General features: G+C 35.4%; 1 protein-coding gene across 1 annotated transcript; it reads right to left on the reverse strand.

Moving 5' to 3' along the window:
• Positions 1-12,475: 12,475 nt before the first annotated feature.
• On the reverse strand, positions 12,476-12,954 carry LOC148168639 (uncharacterized). The gene is made up of 2 exons (XM_088046235.1): positions 12,866-12,954; positions 12,476-12,812 (listed from the first exon to the last, which is right to left on the reverse strand). The coding sequence occupies exons 1-2, from the start codon at positions 12,952-12,954 to the stop codon at positions 12,476-12,478; spliced, it is 426 nt and encodes a 141-aa protein (XP_087902361.1).
• Between the last annotated feature and the right edge of the window lie 4,695 nt (positions 12,955-17,649).

Raw genomic sequence — 17,649 nt, forward strand, 5'->3', positions numbered from 1 at the left:
ATTAATTGTCGGCTCCTGTATCGAAAAGAAATTAATTATAATTTGTTTATGGTTTGCAATGCAGGTCATCAATCAGTTAAGCATTAGCATGGCGCATCTACGAGCGTTGGTAATAAATCTTTACGGAAATCAATAGGGTTGTGACACTCGAAACTCGCGGATGTGCGTTATGAGCCGTTCCCGATATGTCACGCCGCCCCCGGCGACCGGCTGTTGTTTTTCCGTACCTGAAGGGGTGTGCTTGCTGTTGACACTCCTAATACAGCCCTGTTTTTGCCCCACCGCTAAAGTTTATTCCTCCTACATCTCATTACGCTTTCTCAAAGTCGACGACGGTAGTTAATCACATATTCGACGGCCGCCGCTGTTGATTCTGTACGAAGCCCAAAGGGCATAATGCGTTATTGACGCGGCAGGCGTTTGCAAAGACGCACTTGTCACATCAAACGAGCCTTAATTGCGTATGCATGCCCTAATATATGGAGATGGGAGCGGCGCGCGGTGACGGCGTTACCAGCGAAAGAAGTGTAAATAATGTTAAGGAGGTTTGTCACTAAATTTGATAGCGTGGTATTTTGCCGGGGATGATGAAAAGTAGTTTCTTTGACCTTTTATATGAATAAAAAACGCGCTGGAAAAGAAGAGAAAATGTTAAGTAGTGGGTTGTTTTCCCGGATTATTTATTAAACAGTGGTAAATTCAGTGGGATTGCTCCAGTTGTACAAGTAAGAAAAAAAGGGTTTTTGTTAATTGTATTAAATGCCAGTATGAAAACTAATACTCTCATCAAAAACTTCAGCTGGGGTCCTCATTAAATTTGAGATCAAACTCTATCAGTTTCATTTAGAAAATATCAAACCTTACATAACTATTAAATTTTGGGCAGTTCGGAAATGTATATCACATATTCATTAATTATTAAAAAAGTAATATACCTTCTCTTAACAATTTTCTAATTTAGTAGATTTGATAAACATGTTTAAACTAGTGAACTACCGAAATTTTATTGCCATAGCGTTAAAATTTTTATTCACAAAAATTCGAAATTTTCGTTCGTCAATAAAACAAAAAATTCTAAACAGTGTTTATTTCTAGTCCACAATTTTCAATATTGGCGTAAATGATGACCAAATTCAGACTAGTAAACTGCCTAAATTATTATTGTCATAGCGTTAAAATTGTCAGAATTACGAATTTTTATTCTCAAAAATTTAAAATCTTCTTTCGTTAGTATAACAAAAATCTCTAAAAAGTAATTCTTCTGGTCGACAATTTTCAAATTTGACGAAAATGATAAACGTGCTTAAACCAATAAACTGCCTACATTTTATTGCCATAGCCTTAAAAGTACGAGGATTATAAATTTTTATTCACAAAAATTCGAATTTTCCGTCCGTGCATAAAATAAAAAAATTGTGTAAAAAATAAAAATAGTGTCTCTTCTGGTCCATAATTTTCAAATCTAGCGAAGTTGATAAACATGTTCAAACGAGTAAACTACCTAAATTTTATTGCCATAGCGTTAAAATTGCCAGAATTACGAATTTTTATTCCCAAAAATTTGAAATTTTCGTTCGTTAGTATAATAAAAATTTCTAAAAAATGACTCTTCCGGTCCACAATTTTTAAATTTAGCAAAAATAATAAACATGTTCAAAATAGTAAACGGCCTGAATTTTATTGCTATAGCGTTAAAGTTATCAGAATTACGAATTTTTATTCTCAATAAATAAAAATAGAAAAATTGTGGGGGTAAAATATAATTCTTTTGGTCCACAATTTTTAAATTTGACAAAGTTGATAAACATGTCTGAACTAGCAAAAAATAAAAAACAAAAAATTTAAAATAAGGTTTTGGAATTTATCTACTCTCTGTATTTTCATAAATCTAAAGATTTGGAAAAATCAAAATGTTCTATAAAAGAAACATTTCTTTCTAGTTCTTCTAATTTTTCAATTTCGCTTTTGCAATATTTCAAATTGTTTTTGAACCTTAAACTTTTAAAATTCCATGAATGGTTTTTCAAATCTTCTAGAATGTAGAGAAATTTGGTTAATTTCATTTCCATAATTTCTATGTGCTCTGTAAAATGACAATAATTGTAGAAAAAAGGAAAATCAAATACTGCATTGGCTTTTTTTTTTCCAATTTAGATTAATCATTTCCAAAGCAATAAAGATCTTAAAACCCGCGATTGCAGGTATAGGCCTCATAAAACAAAACTAGTCACAATACCGGTATTAGTGAAACATGTCACATAAAGCCTGTGATGTATAAAGCAAAATCCGAATCCCTTTCAGTGAAAAAGAAAGGTTTCCGTGAGCGTTTATTCACATTCGGACGAAATAATCTCAGGGATCAGAAAAATATAGACGCCTAATGGACATCAAGCCTCTATTGGCGCGATTCATTTCTCTAAACTGACATGTTTATACTTCTGTTGCCGCAAGCTGCTGCAAAATCGTCCGCTCTGCTTTAGAACCGATGACAGGCAAACAATTAATCAATCAATTATTTTTTCCACAGCAGCCAAGAGCAGCCGTCAATATCACTTTGTGTATTCCGAAAAAAAAAGTGTACACGCGAGCGATAGCCATCAAGTTGGAGTTTCGTAATGTCTTGATTAATTTATTTTCTGGTGTGTATGGCGGAGTATAATTTAATTATAATACAAAAGCCAAAAAGTGGTCGTGTCCGAGTTGGAGCTGGGCTTTAATAAATCTTTCCCATTTACGAAATTTGTAATAACCGGATGCGGTTTAAATTTTCTAATTTTTGTTTGCTTTAGTCTTTAGTCTAGGAAGTTCTTGGCCGATAACTAAGTAACCTCAGCTCCTCCTATTAAGAAGTTTGTAAGTTCGAAAACTTGGAGGATTTGTAATATAAGACGTCTTTAACAACATACTTGTGTTACGATCAATTTAAACCACGCCGCTCCTAAAACAATCACCTTATCTAAAAGCAACAAAATTGAGATTCGTCTTGTTACAAACTCCCCAAAGAAAAACACGACTGCTGCATTTTACATTAAACACTATTTCTTTAGTCGTATTCCCGACATCCAGTTCGGGTTTTTGTCCCTTTAAACCCTAAAGATTATTCAATCTGTTTACACAAACTTCGTTATTTTAATGGCTTCATAAAATGAAGTTTAAAGCAGCTAGATTTGACTCGGCAGTATCCCAACATAAATCCGGTGAAATAGTAAAGTAATACAACCCGATAAAATTTGGTAATCGGCTTTGTAAAGACTTTTTCTCGTTGCAGCTTCCGCCTTTATAAGCAAGATTTTTTGCTTATTTTTATCCTCCGCGTTTTGTATTGTTTGCGTCTGTGCAATAATTAGTCTTCTGAACGTGACGTTGTAAAAGCAAAGTTTTCTGCATTCCATGTCAGCGTCTTTAATTAAATCTTTTAGAACGATAATCAAATTATCTTTTATTGTACTTTTTACTTAACTAAGTAATGAATTTATGCATGACATCGCTCGGAAACAAAAACAAAATAAAATATTTAATTAATGCATTTTGCAAATTAGTAATTTTTGTTTTCTATTTTTTCCCAGATACGCGATATGAGAATGAAACTTTAATTCATTCTAATGGATCTATAAATGTCCCACCGTGAATATACTCTTTGCAAAGAAGAATGTTCCTTTAATTTAAATTACATTGCGGTTTTCGCTGCTGTGCAATAATTACTTTTTCCTTTTTGTACCAAATAACTTTGATTAATTGAGTAAACTGTAAAACGGTCCTCTTAAAGTGGCTTCTCACTAACAAAATGGCGTCATTACTGTGTCTCCATAAACGAGCTTTCTAGTCTACTAATTTGATTACACTATAATAACAATTTAACGTTTTTCTGGCAAGAAAATGAGAGTCGCTAACAAGAACCAAACGTTCCAAGAGGTATTTTCATTTTTAGTGCTCACATGTTCAGTTTCTACCGCTGATTTTTTAGATTTCGCGTTCCTGCCTGTTTAATTCGATTTCGTTTCCTGAAAGAGTGAAGAGTTTGTTTTTCTTTTCAAAAAATCCAAAAAACCACGGTTCCAAAAGAGTTTCTAGAGTCTTAGGAGCCTCTAAAGATAATAAAAAAAACAAATAAGAAAGTCCAAAGACGTGGAAAACGTAAAAACTTTAAAAAAACCTAAAAAGAGGGTAAAATTCCTCAGAATCCATAAATTCAAAAAAGTTATCTAATAGAAAAAAAGATTTTTCACAAAGTTGAAGAAATATCTACAAACCATCTAAAAAGTGTCCACTTCCAAAAGAACCGAAAACGTCTAACAAAAATTTAAACAAGTCTAAAGAAAAACCAACAAAAAAACAATAAAAAAAAATTGTAGAAAATTTACACAAATAAGAAAAAAAATAAAAATTCAGAAAAATAAAATCATTTTTGTTTCCCACTTCTTTTTCTTCATTCATTTCGTCTATTTCTCATACCAGAGCGCTTGGATTTTCATTTAGACAATTATTGAACCGTCTCCTAACTTTTTTAGTCAGTGGCGCCATCATCTTGAAAGTCTGCAAAACTTGTTTCGCGTCGAGAAATTGATTCGCGAATGTTCCTTATCATGGACTCGTGAAAGAAGGTGGAAATAAGCAAAATTCTTGTATAACAATAAAATTGAGCCTCCGCTTTTTAGAAAAATCTCATTTCCCCGTCCTCAGCGTACGTGTGAAGCGTTTATTGCTGGGCAATAAATCAGCAAAAATAATAAACATCGTGGGTAAATATCCGTAAAAACACAACTCCTCTTCATAAAAATTTTCGTCAAGTTCGACCCGACCCTTCTGTATTTCTGGTTCGGTTCCGAACAAATAAGTCTCATGTCGCATAATACCCGTCCGTTTTGAAATTCGGAGCCATAAAAGCACTCTTTTTCCTTCACATTCATATTTCGTTTTGGTAAAAAATGTTTCTTTTCCATTCCCATAAGTGATATCCCTCTATACAGGCGTAATTTTTCATTCATGGCCTCCTGCTTATGTTTTTATCTGAGACACAGCCCTCTAGAGCTTTTATCGATTGATCGGTGGTAAGAGTGGGTCATTGTGTCAGAGACAAAGTGGGCGCTGAACGTCGACAGCTGAAAGTTACGCACGGCCTACTATTCATTCATCCGGATTTAACGCTCGCTTCCGATATTTCACGGGGCGTCCTTGAACATTCATTTTCCGCGATCATTGGAAGGGGCAGGAGACGAACAAACTTATAGCATGGGACGAAATGTTATGCTAATGGAATTACTAAATTGGGAAAGTTCCGCAAAATAACAGTCGACGAAAAAGCACAGACATGCGAAATCATCATAATACAGTCAAACCTCTCCCGGAGGACGCCCGCCGGAAAATTTTTATTACGCACTAATTTCCTGTGTTGTAATTTTTATCTCGATGTATACGACAGTATCAAATGTTTGACGTTTAGTAAAGACCCTAGACCGCATCAACCGCACTACATTCCATCAGGAATGCGGTTCCACTCTGAAACTCTGCAAAACATGAGCATTTGACCAGAAATGCTGCAAAATACACCAAACAATGTTTGGAAAACGTCATGAAAACATTATAAGTATAATTTAGTGAGGTAGCGAGATTAAATATGGAACATTCAGTCGGAACAAAGTTGCGCTCTTTTACATGGGAAAATTGACGGCCTTTGATAAACGCATTTCGCTGTGGCACGCTCGGTCTGAAGGGTTCAATACGTTAATTTATTTTTTAGCTTTGCAGAGATTTTTTGCCAAATCCTGCTATTTTTACATAGAAACGCTCGTGCTCACTTAAAATGATCAATGAAAAATGTAGAAACGGAATCGGAGTTGAGCTTTCCAATAGCGAAAACCGTTTTGACTAGTAGTATAAAAAATTAAGCACAGGAAGAGCAAAGCTCTGCTCACAATTCCGTCCAAAGCTTTGTAAAAGGTACGTTTTTGTAATTACCACCGCAGAACAAATTAATTCTTGGCAAAAACTCCTCTTTGAACTTCAGTCCACTCCAATTTAAACCGGAACTTATTAGTAGTTCCCCACAAAGCCGAAAATCCATTTTGGCCCCGTCTAGCCTTTTGAACCAAGCGTTGTACGAAACTTTGAGAAAATCCAGATATAAAATAAGGGAACAAAAGCGCGACTCTATTCATTGCGCCTAAAACTGTGCGCCTAGCAAAGCCGTTATGACCCCGAAGAACAATGCACGTCTCCGTAGAACGAAACACCTAGACGGAAATTGTCGTCAAAGGAAATCTTTTCAAAAGAAGGATTAGTAATTAGTAATTAGTGCGTGCTCTGCACTTGCGACTTCAAAGCGCCGACGAGGGTTGAAGCTCAAGTGCGCTTACCGGTGCCCTTTAATTAGAGCTTCGAGCTTTTTACGAACGCGTGGAGAGGTGGCGATGGCAAATTTGCTCGCGAGCAAAAATGTCGCGACGTTATTAGTTCCTTTTGTACAGGAAGATGCGAAACTGATTGAAATAACGCGCGCTGGGTTATTAGTGGTTTCGAATTGTTTAATTTTGTCTCTATTAATTCCCTAGAAGAGATGAAAAGCTCAACTAAAGTAATAAGAAACTTCTGAATGCCGATTTTTGGTTTGTTTTATACAACTTCATCGTAGAAAAAATGTTGTGGTCAACACGCTTTAAATAACGGCGCTCCAACAAATTAAATCGCAATATTTTGTAATAAAAAGCACTGTAATAAAAGTCCCTATTCATATGCACATACGCCAAACTAATTAACATTATTTATTCAGCAGAACCATTCGTTTGAGATATTCCGAACATAGCGAAACAACACGTATAATTTCCATGATAAACAAGCTCGTTTTTGTCATTGTAGCAAAATGAAATCGGCTGAAAACGTGGAAAAACTACCCTTCTGTCCACAAATGTTATTTTTTCCGTCTCGTGACCAAAGCAATAAAAAACTTTCACTCAAAGGAGTTATTCAGTTGAGATCGGCGCTTTTCAAAAAAATCTTTTCTCTAAAGATATCACTTTCATAACCGAACATGGTGATAATATTTGTCGGGCTCTTCATAAGAGTGGCTTTGGAAACGGCTTAATGCCCCTGGACTTTATTTCGTGGTTATTGCTTGGCGTGGACTGAGGTTTCGCACGGAAACCGCCTCCAGTTCGATTGTTTTATTGTATTGGGGGCGGCTAACTGTCACTTTTTGTGGGGCGGTTGCGTGAATCTAATTGATTACAGATAAGAAGTGACTGCTGAGGAAGGTTTTAATTTTGGGGGAGTGAAAAAAGTGCGTGATCAATTGAATAAAAAAATTGTTATTTTTGTCCTTTTTACCTCCAGCGGCAGCGGCTATTTTCCCACTAGCGAATTCTCCCCGGACGCGACTTTAAACACGAAATATTTCCCGATATTTGTCGTTTTATATTTGCAGTTCAATCTTGCCTTCTTCCCAGCAATTTGCGGTGAATTCCCAAAGTGCGGGATCAGGAGTATGTTATTGCCTCCGAGATATAGAGCGGGCCATGGCGAGCCACAGCCGCCTATGTTTGAATTGGTTCGGCTTTGGGAATACGTGAGTTCGCAACTCTCTCATGTGCACAACGTATTATACAGAGGTTGACTTTAATCTTCTGCTTCTTGACTTTATAGAAATATGATTTGGTTTAAAGGCGTGGTCGACGCACTTGTAATAGATTTATCCGCGGCCTCGGGACCTTTTATCGAGTCACTAAACATCACTTTTAAGAACAAGAAACAATCGACGCTTTTGGGTAGATGCCATTTTTCAAAACGGAAATAAAAAGGAGGAAATTGATGTTTGGTTGCAGTTTAAAAGAGGGCGAACGATCAATCAAAGAGGAGAGACAATCAATCATTGAGTTATGCGACGCGGACGCGGTTTAAGAAATCGTCCGGGAGAAAGTTTATGTCAAGAGTTTCAAACTTTTTTAATTATTTCTAATATTCAGAACGCAACAATCTCAAATTCTTATGACAAAAAATCTCCACATTTTGGAACGCAATTACAGGGAAATTTTTTAAACTGAAAGTTCCTGCAAGATTACGAAATTCCACTTTGCTTAAATTAATACCTGATCCAAAAACTACTTCTAAGAAGCTACTATTCTTGTATATGGGCGATAAATCCGCGCTAAACTATACATTCTTGCATTAATAACAGCAAATGAAAACAGATAGCGCCGTTGGCCGCCATAGTATCTGCACATTATAATAAAATTAAAATATTGGCCGGCCGTCATAAATCGCCCTCTGCAATAAATTCCAATTTCCAGATGGTCCTACCCTTCCGCTCCATACACTTTGACCGCCAAGATGAATGAGACGATTTCGTTCGATTACATTTCCAAAAGACGTATCGCAAGAAGCTTTTGAAGGATGACAATGAGCCCAAGATGTGGCAACTTTTAGCTAATCATTGCTCAACGTTGTGAAAAATTAGCTTATTGTTTACTTTACCGAGCGCCATCGCTCAACATTAATCATCCCTCGGCATAAAGAAAACCTATTAAAATTTTCAACAGCTAATTTTTATTTATCGGCCAATCTCGCTGTAATTAAAAAGAAAAGCATTAAGCTGTTTAATTTAGGATTTTCGGAAACGAAGGATAAGTGTGTGTTGTTGAAATTTCGAAACTAGGGCAACTCCATCAAGCCGTTTTTCCGGAGCTCAGCACGGACGTGTATTTCCGAATAGAAATATTTTAAATAATTTTATACACTAGCGGTATATGCAGATGCGGTGCACATATTCTTAACATCACTCAACAAAATTGCACTATAAAAGTTCAGATAAATCTTTGAGGATTACGACTTCGTCTAAGAATACATCACACTGAACTTAGTGTTATCAAGTCTCTTACCACGTTGATTGATTTTGGAATATTCCAGAGACTTTTGCTTCAACTAACACTACTCGACACGCCAAGCTGGTTGAAGAGTGAGACGTACATTGCACCAAAATGTGCTTATCCTTGAATTCAATTAACCCACTTTGGTCTACGTGATGTTTGTGCAACACCAAAGTTCCTCTGTACTTATTTAAACTTGGCTAATAAAATAGAAAATTACTCGAGCTAATTACCACGAAGATAACTCTCGCAGAATCCAACTTAACCGTTTCTCACGTGGGAGACAATGAGTTATTTTAACCGATATATTTAGCGATATAGTTGATGGCTTCTGGCTCGTATCGGCTAAATCCACACCACTACTCTCCGCTTGATATGTGCAGCGTCCATTTGTTCTTTTATCTCCAAAAGTCATGTTCACGGCTCTGTATTGATCTGATATTTTCATCAAGCCTGGAAGCAAAACTCAAAGAAAAAGCAATTCATTTAATTATTTGTCATAATGTTTTATTATACATGGAAGTTCCAGCAACTTCGCTAAAGACAAATTATCCTTTTCGTGCACTCCAACCACACGCGCCGGTCTTGGACATAAAAACAACTTTGCTACAACGCTAACATATTACCACAAACGGACGACAAAGAAACTCGGGTCATTTTTATTACACTTAAACGGCATTCGGATGAAAAAATCAAGCGCGACGTGCGGAAATCTCCCAAGAATAATTAACATTTCAAATTGTCCGCACTTCTAAACTATTATTTATTTTGTATTTATAGCCGTAAACAGAAGGAAAAGACTGGAAAACCTAGCCAGGACGCGTCTGCACAAACATGTTGCTTATGTGACAAACTAAATGAAAAATGCAAATTACATAGTTCAATTATTCCAAACACACGTTATTTTTTGAAAAAAGTTTAATGTCCGTCTCTCTGAAAACTCCGAAATGACCTCCGAGCGGATTTTTCCGGAATAATTGTTATTGCAGTTGCAGTTTTAGCTGCTGACAATGGAGCTGTTAGACGCGTGAAGTTTCAGCTTGAAATGCACTCGCAAAGCTTCCTTTGCAGTTGCAGCTTTTTCTAAAAGCTCTGTGAATATGTGGGTACGTGCCGTGTCATTTTTTCTCGACACTGCAAAACCAAGATTATATAAATCAATACTAAAAACTGTCTGATTTATTGTTGCGATCAGAGAAGTCGAACAAAGCTACACGAGATAAAGAATGACCAGCTTTTTGAGTTGTACTGTAAGAAAATTAGGACGCAGCAAGAAATTAATCAAAAAATCCGGGTAAACCAAAGCTGGGGTTATTACGACTTAACCAAACAAAAGCGAAATAGTTGTGAATACACGAGAGTTTAAATAGTTCCGTACTTGAAACCATTATTCATGCAATCTCCGTCTGCAATCCCGTCGGTATTATATGCACGCTGGTGGTCAAAGTAATTACTGCCAAATATGCAGTTTATTCCAGCGAAATTTTCAATTTGATTCAGTGTTAATAGGATTTACCAAACGATAACTGACACCTGTAAATATTTTACCTCGCTCAGTCAACGTGGAATAGAATTAATAAACTTTATAAAATATGCGAAGTGTTTTTAGTTGGTTTTTATTTAGTAGTGCTTCCTCTCAGGAGTCGTAAAAGTTGGAAACTTTGAACATTTTTGTAAATTAACGTCCTTTACAAAGCACTAATTTCGTGACATAGTTTTAGCCGTCACCACTACCGCCGCAGACAAAAACCAGCACATTTAAAAAAGAAAAAACGACGTATTAATTTTTAAAATCCTTTAAAATAAAAGTCAATTAATATAAGATTTACTTCCCCAAATAAACTCTCGTAAATGTCCAAGTAAGTACAAAATTTAAAATTCTGTCGGAGATTATAGCTGTTGAATTCGTTAGAATTCAAGACGCAGCTCGATATTGCAAGTTCTCTCGACGCTGCACTCGTAGCTATCGGTAACGAAGCGGTTTACCGGACTAAATTAATGCATTTCTCGATATCAGAGTTAATACGGTAATAAAAGCAAAATTTCAGTATTATGACTACAAAACTGGCGCCTTCTAACTGTAAACTTCCAAGTTCTAAAAGCGCTTTAAAGCACAAAAAGCGCTACCCTTTTAATTTGTCTTCGTTTCGATGTTTTAATGGCTCACGTTCCATAGAACTGTTGCAAGCATAAGATATTCGAAAAGAGATCGGGCTGAAATAAAGTGAAGAAATTGCTTTTGAGAAGCATTAGCAGGAAATAGGACATTTTCAGGACGGGACCTGAAATTCAACACGCTTATTTTAGAGATACATATTTAGATTTTTTTTATTTTGAATCCTTCGGTCTTCAATGGTCAATAAAAAGCGGATTTTATGAAAAGAAAAATGTGCTTCTCGTGTCTGTTCACAACAAGAGACGTGAACTTGTAACAAATTTTCTCTCAAAATGCCAAATTTGGAAATTCTAAGAAATCTTATTTCAAGGATGGGCCGGAAAAAAACAAAAATTTCCATGAAACCGCGTAAATCGGATAGTTTTAATCTTACAACTTCTATTCTACTTCAGATTCTACTGTTTCAAACGTTCTTATCAACTGTGCCAAAATCCACAAATTTCGAGCACGAAAGAGTAATTTTGAAAATTTTTATTTTTCGACGATTAAAAAATATTCAAAAATTGCTAGTAAAAATCGTAATTTTGGTCACTATAATCTTATAACTGTCAGATTTAGAAAAGTTTCTGTGTCAAACATCTTCATTAGCTTAGCCGAACTGCACAAATATTTAACAAAGAAAAATATATAAATTTTTATTTTAAGAATGAGCCGGCAAAGTCCAAAAATTTCGAATAAATCTAGAAGTTTTGATCTTACAACTATTTAATTTGAGTATTTTACTGATTCGGACATTCCTGTTAACTGTGCCAAAATGTACAAATTTTGAGAAAGCAAAAGAAAATTTAGAAATTTTAATTTTCGACGAATCAGATATATTCAAAATCAGCTAGTAAAAACCGTAATTTTGGTAATTTTAATCTTATAACTTTTAGATTTAATGAAATTACGGTGTCACACATATTTATTAGCTGCGTCAAATTGCACAAATTTTCAACAAAAAACAAAATTAGCAATATCTGTTTTAAAGTTGAGCCGTAAAAACCCAAAAATTTCGATTAAATATCGTGACTTTCATTTCTAATAAATCTCGAAACTCTGGTAGTTTTGATCTTACATTTTTATTATCTTTTTTGTTTGCAATAATACAATGCAGTGATATTGAACTAGGTTTAATAATTTTCGTTTACGTAAAATTTCCGCTCAAATATTCCGGACGCCAATAAAATAAACTTCGTCGAGATCCAAGGCAGGAATCGATTAAAAACTGATGAACGACGTGTGATGTGGGTATGATTAAAATTCAGTGATAGTGACAGATAAGGATCATCCATCATCATAGATAAAGTCCATTGAATTTAACAGCGTACAAACTTTACAGATCGCAGACGGAGTGCCGAAAAATCTCACTTTTATTCAATTCGAGATGTTGGATTAGATAAGCGTTTAAAAAAGTCATTGAAAAAAACTTGTGCTTTTACTTAAAAAAATAACTTTATTATTTCTAACATCTAAAAGACTTGTACGGATTATTCCGTGGTCCACTCTTCTTCCTTCTGGATGGTCCCATTTTACCAAAACCCTCAGGAACATGTCCAACAACAGTCGCGGGTTTTTGACGAATAGTTTTTAAGCCATTCCCGTGACCAAAAATTTTCCCTGCGCCTTCCCTAGAAATGGTAATCAAAAGTCCAGGATTAAAAATTTCCTCTTGTCTTTTTTTACGTTCCAGAAGAAGTTGTTGACGTATAGTTTTTCTTAAAACAGGATCATGAAGAGTAACGTTCTTCCAAAATTTGTTGGCACGAACAGCGGCCAAAAGAGAAACAGGGTCCAAAAATCTAAAATAAAAAAAAATTAGTTACAATAAATAACAGAAAATAAAATAACTTACCTCAAAATATTAGACCAAATTTCCACCGGCAGCGTCACATCTGGCAAAGCCAAATTGGCAGCAGCAATCATAGGAAGGATTTGATACATCTTAGAAACTTATCGTGCTAAGCAGAGGATAAACTGACGATGGTGATCGGAGCTGCGGTATTTATACACTATCCCCACCAATACCCGGAAGGGGGGGGTAGACCGATAGAGAGAGGGATAGTGGAGATAGAGAGGGTAAACAGTGTTGAATGCACTAATAATTTCATTTTATTATCTTTTTAAGTCAAGCAGCCATGAAATGCACTCAATGACCAAAACAGGCACTAAAAGCTCTCATCAGGCCTATTAATGGTCATTTACGCCCCGTCGTGAGAAAATTAATTTAACGCGTGCTTTCATGTTATTACATGTAGTAAATTGCGGCTTTTTCCCGTAATTTTTTGTTCTCTTCTAATAAATGTACAAACATTTTAGTACTCCACATTTGCAGATGAGCAAGTTCGGGTCAACTTAGCTCGGTGGATAATCTTATCTCTGCGGCTGAGCCCGGGACGACCAGTAATTGAATTAGTGGTACAGCAGCTGCTGACTCAGTCTCTTGGAATTATTCATGGCAAAGTCCTCACTCGACTAACGAATTTATGCTTCCTTGTCTTTATATTCGCAACTTGTTTGCCCGGACAATTGTCCAGGTGTGCTACGCTTCCAAACTTTCTAAACCATGAATAAATTGCACCACAAAAGGAAAATATTAGAGAACATGCTTGGACGCAGACTTTATTACGACCAGAGACGTTATTTATTCAGATAGTAATTTTTCAACGACGACGGTTTCAAAGGACGTACGAAAAATAAGTCCGCAACTAATTTAGCTCCCAGGTAAAAATAAATGCGACGACAAATTACAACGCAGCCGCATAACGAGCATTCTAAACGGTTTACGATTTTATCAAGAGTTCTTTTGGGCTGCGGTGAGACGTTTCACCACCAAGGAAAAAAAGAGGTGGAATTGCGTTTTCAGGCTGAGCGATGTTAATTGTTGCAGTTGCGACAAATGTAAAAACTAATTTCGTTCGGTATCGATTGCAGACTAGAATGACTATTTCAGTTTACCAACTGTGCCTCGCCACGAGCTCTAAAATTCAATTGACCATCTTTTTGCTGCTAAAATATAGTTCGAGCGGCGAAAATCTCTAATTTGCAACAGAACGAAAAAATTGAGAGTTATTTCCACTCCTCGATTTATGAGAACGTAACTGCTTGCTACAAGGTACTGATGCATCCATAAAAGTAGACTCTAAACGTTTCCCAGATGCGCCCAGTTAGAAAATATTAAAACTAACGTCATCTATCACGCGACCTCTTTTTGCCCAAAACGAAATTCTTGCTCAGATCCCATAAAAATAACGATGACGACTTGAAGAAGGGACGGACTGGCCGCAGCCTTGATTAAATATTTATTTTATGGAGTGGAAGGATAACGAAATACCGCCGCTTTAACTGCTGTAAAATATGGTGCGCAAGTGATATGAAATATCTGAGAATTGCGGACCAAAATACCGAGAGTTGCCGGAAGACTTGCGAAATTTCTCTATATAGAAGAGATTTTAAATCTCATTTTAAATAAGCGAGGCTTTGGGGCAAATGGAACTACTTTCATTCTACCATGTTCCAAAAGAACATATATGACGTATTCTGGTTAATTAACTTTGACGACAACTGCTCCCGTGGAATTAAAACATATAATTACTTTGTTTCTGCACAACAAGCAGTGATGAGAATTAAGGTACGCTTAAAATGCAAGAAATGCTTCTCTTAATGAAGTAATAATGTAAATAAATGTTTAAATTTTAACCCGGCGCATCCACCATTTTTCGTCGCCGAAATATTGTGTATTGGAAATGTTTTCAGGGGTTTCGAGTTTATAAAAAGCGGTGCGGTAAACTTAATTTTCGCTCTTTTTCCACCTGTCCACATTGACGATCTTAGCAGCAACGAATTTATAACAGCAATATTTCATCCATATCTATTTCTCCTCGTAAAAACCCGAAAATAAGTTTAGTTCCAATTTCTCCCATCCACTGCAATCTGTGGAATAAATCATTTCCACGATCTCCGCGCAGTTTCTTTAAGCAAAACGAAGTACGTCAAAAACACAGCTGGAACGATGTTGGCAATAAGAAATTGTTCCCAAATTGAGTCATTATAGTCAGCAAGCATACGGTAAAGGCGTATGTGACCAATATTCCAGGTTTCATTCCTGCAGGATCCTCACGTTTTCAATTTGGGACTCGGGAGACGCACACGTTTCCTTCCATCCATGTGATTCTGCAACAGCGAGTGCGATTCCGCCAGCGTTCATGATACAACACGAGCAGATTTACCTAATGGAAACACGGACAAATATTCTTTTCCACATATTATTTACATAAGACCTAAGCGGGGAAAAAATAAAATTCATGAGGGAAAAGCAAGAGGTGCTTTGACATATGAACTGGGTTCGGTCGTAAATTCTAGCGGCTGTGGTTGTGAGAGGCCGATTTTTGATCGTTTTAATATTTTACAATGAAAAACGGAAATCGTAACTGGCTTCTTTTTTCAAATTCGTTAATTAACTACAAAAATTCCTCTTAATTACAGTTAAATAATTAAAGACAAATTCCCAACAAAATTAGTGGATTACGATCCGGGAAACTTCCAATTATCGCCAGGTTTTCAGGATTGAAATTATTAATGAACCCTTGAATGGCTCCGTTCTTCTCATTTAAAAGTTCATTCTTAGACTAATTAAGAATCTTGCAAATGTAATTAGAAAAAAGTTTTTGTATTTCTCCAAGTCATTAAGAGACGCACTTTTGTGTCGTTTTAGGATCTCACCAGCCAATCAAAAAATAACTAAAACTGTTTCCAGGATAACAAATTTTACACTTTCATAACTCAACGGGGAATTAAATTAAAATAGTGTACTTAATATTAATAAATTTATTTATAATAATTAGAGCTATTTAGTGTATTTTTGTCAACGTCTGGGTATTTTTGATACAAAAATTTAATATAAATTTTAATTATTTAAATTAAAAATAAGTCTGCAACTTTTTAGCTATTATCAAACATATTTCTCTTATTATACTTCTTCGACTCTAATTCTTTAAATTCTCACAATTTTACTTTAATGCTTCAAAAATTTCTTAGAATCTTCAGTTTCTTCAGATTCATCTGATTATTTAGGTTCCCTATCTTTTGAAGTTTCTGGCAAATATTTAAAAAAAAATTAATTGTTTGATCCTTTTCGTTTCTCTAGATACTTTTAATTTTTTTTTCTATAAGTTCAGGTTCTTAAAATCATTTTTAATCTTAAGGTTCTACGAATTCGTCACAGTTTCTTCCTGCAGATTCTTTAAATTTCTTATTAGGTCAAAATTTCTGAAACCTCTGTAGATCTTTTGGTTTAAGATTTTGGATTTTAAAATTCTTAGATTGTTTGAGTCCTTCAATTCTTTAATAAAAACTTTTTCATTCAATCTTTATTCATAACCAAAAACTAATTCATTTAACTTTACTTTTTCGTCGCTCTCTCAATTAAACTATTTATTAAGAAAGATATTCAATTAGCTTTTACAATGACCAACTTTACAGCGGCGGCCATCGCCAGCAGATAATATTTGCATTTTAAGTGCCAATTTAAATTTTGCAGAGACTTACACTTCCGGATCGCTGCACCTTAATTAATTAAAATCGACAATTTTGTAACAACCGTGCTACAATATCAAAGAACCTACAATAAGTGCTGACAACATAAAAAAACTGTTTCCTCACGAAACAAAAGTCCGGAAAAAACTTGGATGTTTTTATTTTATTCATCTCGGCTGCTGCAACAAAAGTCGGGTCATAAACTTTGTTTCAGGCTCCGGTTTTATGAAACCTGCCCATTGTTTAATGCGTTTAAATATTTAACAGGTTTAAACGCTCCATTTGATAAAAAATTAAAACTGCGAGGAGACGCATTTACATATTTTTAAATTTGTTAATGGGTATTTTCGTGATGGACAAAGAGAATTGCGAACGCGAAATTTCGCCAAAAATGTCACATGGAACAAAACTGAGTCGTTATGTTAATTAAAGTTTTCAATTAAAAAGGTGAGAGAAAGTTTAAATCAAAATTCTGTCTTGTGGTTCCAGCGCTGCGAATTATAAATTTCTTGTTTCAAATTCCTTTTCCATTTTTGCTCTTCTCGCGTTTTCTCTAACGTAATTTTTGCTTCGCAAGAACCAACAAAAGCCAGTCTTTTAACAAAGCATTAAATTTTGATTCGCAGAATCCCTGGTGATATCTCGAGTCGCATTTTTCTTACTTATTCATCAATCTTAAGAGGAAAGGAAGTAATTAACAGTACGGTGTCTTCACTCTGTTCAATCTCATTTAATCCCTTCTGAATATTCAAATGCTGAAGCTTCTCAAGACACATCCACTTAGTCAACATCGTCAATATTTGAATGTGTTGTTATAATTGTTGTTTGCCACTGCAGAGATTAATGTCTCTTCATGATTAAGTTAAAATGTGTTAAATGAACTGTACACAGTCGATTCATTAGTGGGAATCAACATAATGGTGGTTATTTACCATGTGGCAAGATTGGGGAAATTTGTGTGCTTATTGCATACAAACACTGTTGACTCTGATTTATTAGTTGGCGTGAAAAATTTCACAGGTACTCACAGGAAATATTTGTTTGCTTGCAGCTGACGGAAACACTTCATTTAATGGAAAATTTAACTTCATGCTGGCTTTCCCG

The sequence above is a fragment of the Gnatocerus cornutus genome, chromosome 9 (assembly GCF_029298725.1).
Source record: "Gnatocerus cornutus isolate USDA-ARS CGAHR chromosome 9, icGnaCorn1.1, whole genome shotgun sequence".
NCBI lineage: Eukaryota > Metazoa > Arthropoda > Insecta > Coleoptera > Tenebrionidae > Gnatocerus > Gnatocerus cornutus.

Excerpts from the sequence above, each read along its gene's own strand:
- LOC148168639 (XM_088046235.1), bottom strand. The coding sequence starts at position 12,954 with ATGTATCAAATCCTTCCTATGATTGCTGCTGCCAATTTGGCTTTGCCA. Across the intron at positions 12,813-12,865 it reads ATTTGGTCTAATATTTTGAG|ATTTTTGGACCCTGTTTCTC; the intron begins GTAAGTTATTTT and ends TTTTTATTTTAG.